Genomic DNA, 3690 nt, shown 5'->3' with positions numbered 1-3690 from the left:
AAGACAGAGACTACATAGAAAATCAGGCACATTTTGTTCCTAGATAGAAACTTTTTTTCTATTTCTGTATCTATCTCCTTCAAATAGGTTTGTACTCTATATTTTTGTCTTGGTGCAGTTACCAAACAGGGCCTACTTGTTATCCTTTAATGATAAAAGTTATTATCTAATGATTATAGGTTAGGTACTAATGATATAAATCTTTGCAGGGTGCTATAACAAAGAGAATGACTGCAATTGAAGAAATGGCCGGAATGGATATCCTATGCAGTGATAAAACAGGCACATTAACTCTCAACAAGCTTACAGTGGACAAGAATCTAATTGAGGTTTGATAACTCATTTGTCCTAACATTTTGAAACATAGTTAAATGTAAAGAAGATAATTTCTTAAAGAAAGAAGATAATGGAAAGACAAAGAGTAACTCCATTGTCTATACAGCCATTCATGTGTTTTCAAAATACTAACCTGTTTCTTCTTTTTCCAACAATGATCAATATCTGGCAGGTCTTTGCTGATGGAGTTAATCAGCACATGGTTGTACTTATGGCTGCAAGGGCATCAAGGCTAGAGAACCAAGATGCAATTGATTGTGCAATTGTATCTATGTTAGCAGACCCAAAGGAGGTACTATTTCAACTACCAACCTGGTTACTCTTTTGGATCATCTTCGAATCATTTGAAAAACTAAAAAATAAAACCGATGCCTTACTGACTACTAGTGGGAGATTTTACCTCCAGAAATTTGTCTCAGGAATTAATTGTTTGTAACCAAGAAGGGAAACGGATCACATCTCATACTCTTGAAAAAAAATACCCTTACAGGTGATCAGCTTGCAATTACTAAGGAAACAGGAAGGCATCTTGGAATGGGCTCTAACATGTATCCTTCTTCGTCGCTGCTAGGAGAAAGCAAAGATAATTTTGCTTTTGTTCCCGTCGATGATCTTATAGAGAATGCAGATGGTTTTGCTGGTGTCTTTCCTGGTAAGTATAATAGCAATCACAGAAAAGCTCTAATCCAAATTCTTGTCTATTTTCTGATTATATATGTTCCCTCAGAGCACAAATATGAGATTGTGAAGAGGTTACAAGCTAGAAAGCACATTTGTGGGATGACTGGTGATGGAGTGAATGATGCACCAGCTTTGAAGATAGCAGACATAGGTATCGCTGTAGCAGATGCAACAGATGCTGCAAGAAGTGCCTCTGATATAGTTCTAACAGAACCTGGGTTGAGTGTGATCATAAGTGCTGTTTTAACTAGCCGTGCAATTTTCCAAAGAATGAAAAACTACACAGTAATCCCCCAACTACGAACATATTAAGAAAATATTGCAATAGTCCTTGTTGTAAGAAAAAATTCAAAACCTTATTTTATTTTTCTTTTGCAGATATATGATGTATCTATCACCATCCGTATTGTGGTAAGTTATAAGTGCATATATGATATATGGAGAATTTAGCAGTGATCAAGCCATCATTTTCTTTCCTTCTCATTTTCAGTTTATTTTGGGTTGCAGGTTGGCTTTATGTTACTCACATGCATTTGGGAATTTAACTTTCCTCCCTTTATGGTTCTTGTCATAGCCATTCTCAACGATGGTATTACTATCTGCTCTCAAATACCATATTTAAAATGCATTATTTGGAGGTCTTCTCTACAGTTATAGTAACATTAGCTACAATTATGTATGATCTAGAGGAAAGAAGTTTAAGAGGGCTAGAGGAAGGAGGAACAGCGAAGGACTTAAGATTTAAGTTGTATTGTTTTTGTATTTTTCTTCAGTTTTTAGTTTTAGAATTTGAACTCGAGATTTATTTTGTATTTGAGTATATTTTTTAATGTATAAAACAATTATAACAAAAATTATATATGTCTATAATTATTATTTGATTTGTCTTGTAATATAAGTTTGGTAATAAAAAAGAAATGAAAAATTTATATTTTATATTGATAAAGGTAAAAATAAAAAAAAAGGATTTTTTTTTTAAATTTTACAAGGCTATTGCCACGCTTTTAAAGCGTGGCCGTATCTCTAGCTATGACCACACTTTTCTAAAGTGTGGTCATATCTTGCTATCGCCACGCTTCAAAAGCGTGGCTATATCTCTCTCTATCGCCACGCTTTGAAAGCGTGGCCATATCTCTCTCTATCGCCACGCTTCAAAAGCGTGGCTATATCTCCCATATGGCCACGCTTTTAAAGCGTGGCCATATCTTCCACATAAGGCCACATTTTTACAAGTGGCAGTTTGTAAAAAAGCGTGGCAAAAAAAAGCGTGGCAATAGGCTGAAAAAGCGTGGCAAAAAAAAAGCGTGGCAATAGGTCACCCTTTCAAAAGCGTGGCGGTAGCTCAAAAAGCGTGGCAAAAAGCTATCGCCACGCTTTTTTTAGCTTTTCGCCACGCTTTAAAAGCGTGGCAATAGACGTATTTTCTTGTAGTGACTAAAAGTCTAAACACGTAAGGGTTTATCTAAGATAGTATTTAGAAGAGAAACAAACACTGAAAAATTGAAATTAAGAGTCTGAGAAATTGAGACTAAGAGATGGAGATTAAAATAAATTTTGTATTGTGTTTAGTGTAAAAATGTATAAAATTGAATTATGTCTTAATATTTTATTTAGTTTAAAATAAATACAAAGAGTTAAATAAGTAAAAATACTAAAATACCCTCACTAATTAAAAAAATTTAAAAAGAACCCTACCTACCCCCTAGTCATTCTCCTCTTTTTACTGAATCTCAATAATCATATCTCTTATTCCCCTCTCTTCTTCGTTTCATTGCAGAATCCACTCTTCATTGCCGATTTCAATGGCTTTTGCCTCCGTCAACAATAATCACACCCCTTATTCCACTCTTCACTGCTGATTTCACTTCCTTCTTTCTCTCTCTCTCTCTCCCGTACATACTCTCTGTCATTGCCCACGCTCTTTCTCGCACTCCATCGCCGTTGCCCAGCACCCAGGTCATTTTCGTGCTCCGTTGCTGTTGCCCAGCACCCACATCTCTCTCGCGCTCTCATGCTCTCACTCTCGCACTCCATCGCTATCACCCAGCACCCGTCGGCAGCTCTTCTTTCTATGCTGCCATCTCCTCCACCTTCCTTCCTCTCCTTTCTTTCTTCTCTCTCTATTCTGATTTTGAGATATATTTGATATTATTGTTGTTGGTATTATTGTTCTAATTTTGCTATTGTCTTGATATTATTGTTGTTAGTAATGATGGATGCAAGGAAGGATGATGGTTGAGATAGTAGGAATGAGAGATGGGGTGGAGTTGGAAGGTGAGAGATGGTGGTCCTGGCAGCAGCAATAGGACAGAGGTGGTGGTTGAAAAACTGAACGAGGGTGAACTTAAAATTAGTAATTTGGGATAAGGGTATTTTGGAAAGAATTATTTGTTAAAGTTTTAGTTTTCGTCCTAAAAAATTTTAGTTTTTTGTGTTTCTATTTTTTAGAGGTATTGAAATACTAAAATTTTGGAGATGATGACTGAAATTTTAATACCAATCTCTAGGCCAACAAACATGATACTGAGTCTCAATTCTCTAATCTTCATCTCAGTATTTCAAAACAAACACTACGTAAGAGTATACTTTAAAATTACTAATGAAAAAATTATATAAAAATATAAAATTTAATCTTTTAATATATTCGTTGTTTCTTTTTCAAAGTAAAAAATT

At 35.2% G+C, this 3690-nt stretch overlaps 1 protein-coding gene across 1 annotated transcript in view; it reads left to right on the top strand.

Moving 5' to 3' along the window:
• LOC110271527 (plasma membrane ATPase 2-like) overlaps positions 491-3690 on the top strand; it is a 16058-nt gene continuing 12858 nt past the window's right edge. The window contains exons 1-5 of the mRNA XM_021122488.1: positions 491-628; positions 781-988; positions 1064-1302; positions 1396-1428; positions 1525-1655. Coding sequence (XP_020978147.1) covers positions 491-628; positions 781-988; positions 1064-1302; positions 1396-1428; positions 1525-1655 — 749 coding nt within the window. The remainder of the gene's footprint in view (positions 629-780; positions 989-1063; positions 1303-1395; positions 1429-1524; positions 1656-3690) is intronic.

Source organism: Arachis ipaensis, chromosome B04 (genome assembly GCF_000816755.2).
Source record: "Arachis ipaensis cultivar K30076 chromosome B04, Araip1.1, whole genome shotgun sequence".
In the NCBI taxonomy this organism is placed as follows: Eukaryota; Viridiplantae; Streptophyta; class Magnoliopsida; order Fabales; family Fabaceae; genus Arachis; species Arachis ipaensis.
This window is presented reverse-complemented; position numbering and strand designations above follow the sequence as displayed.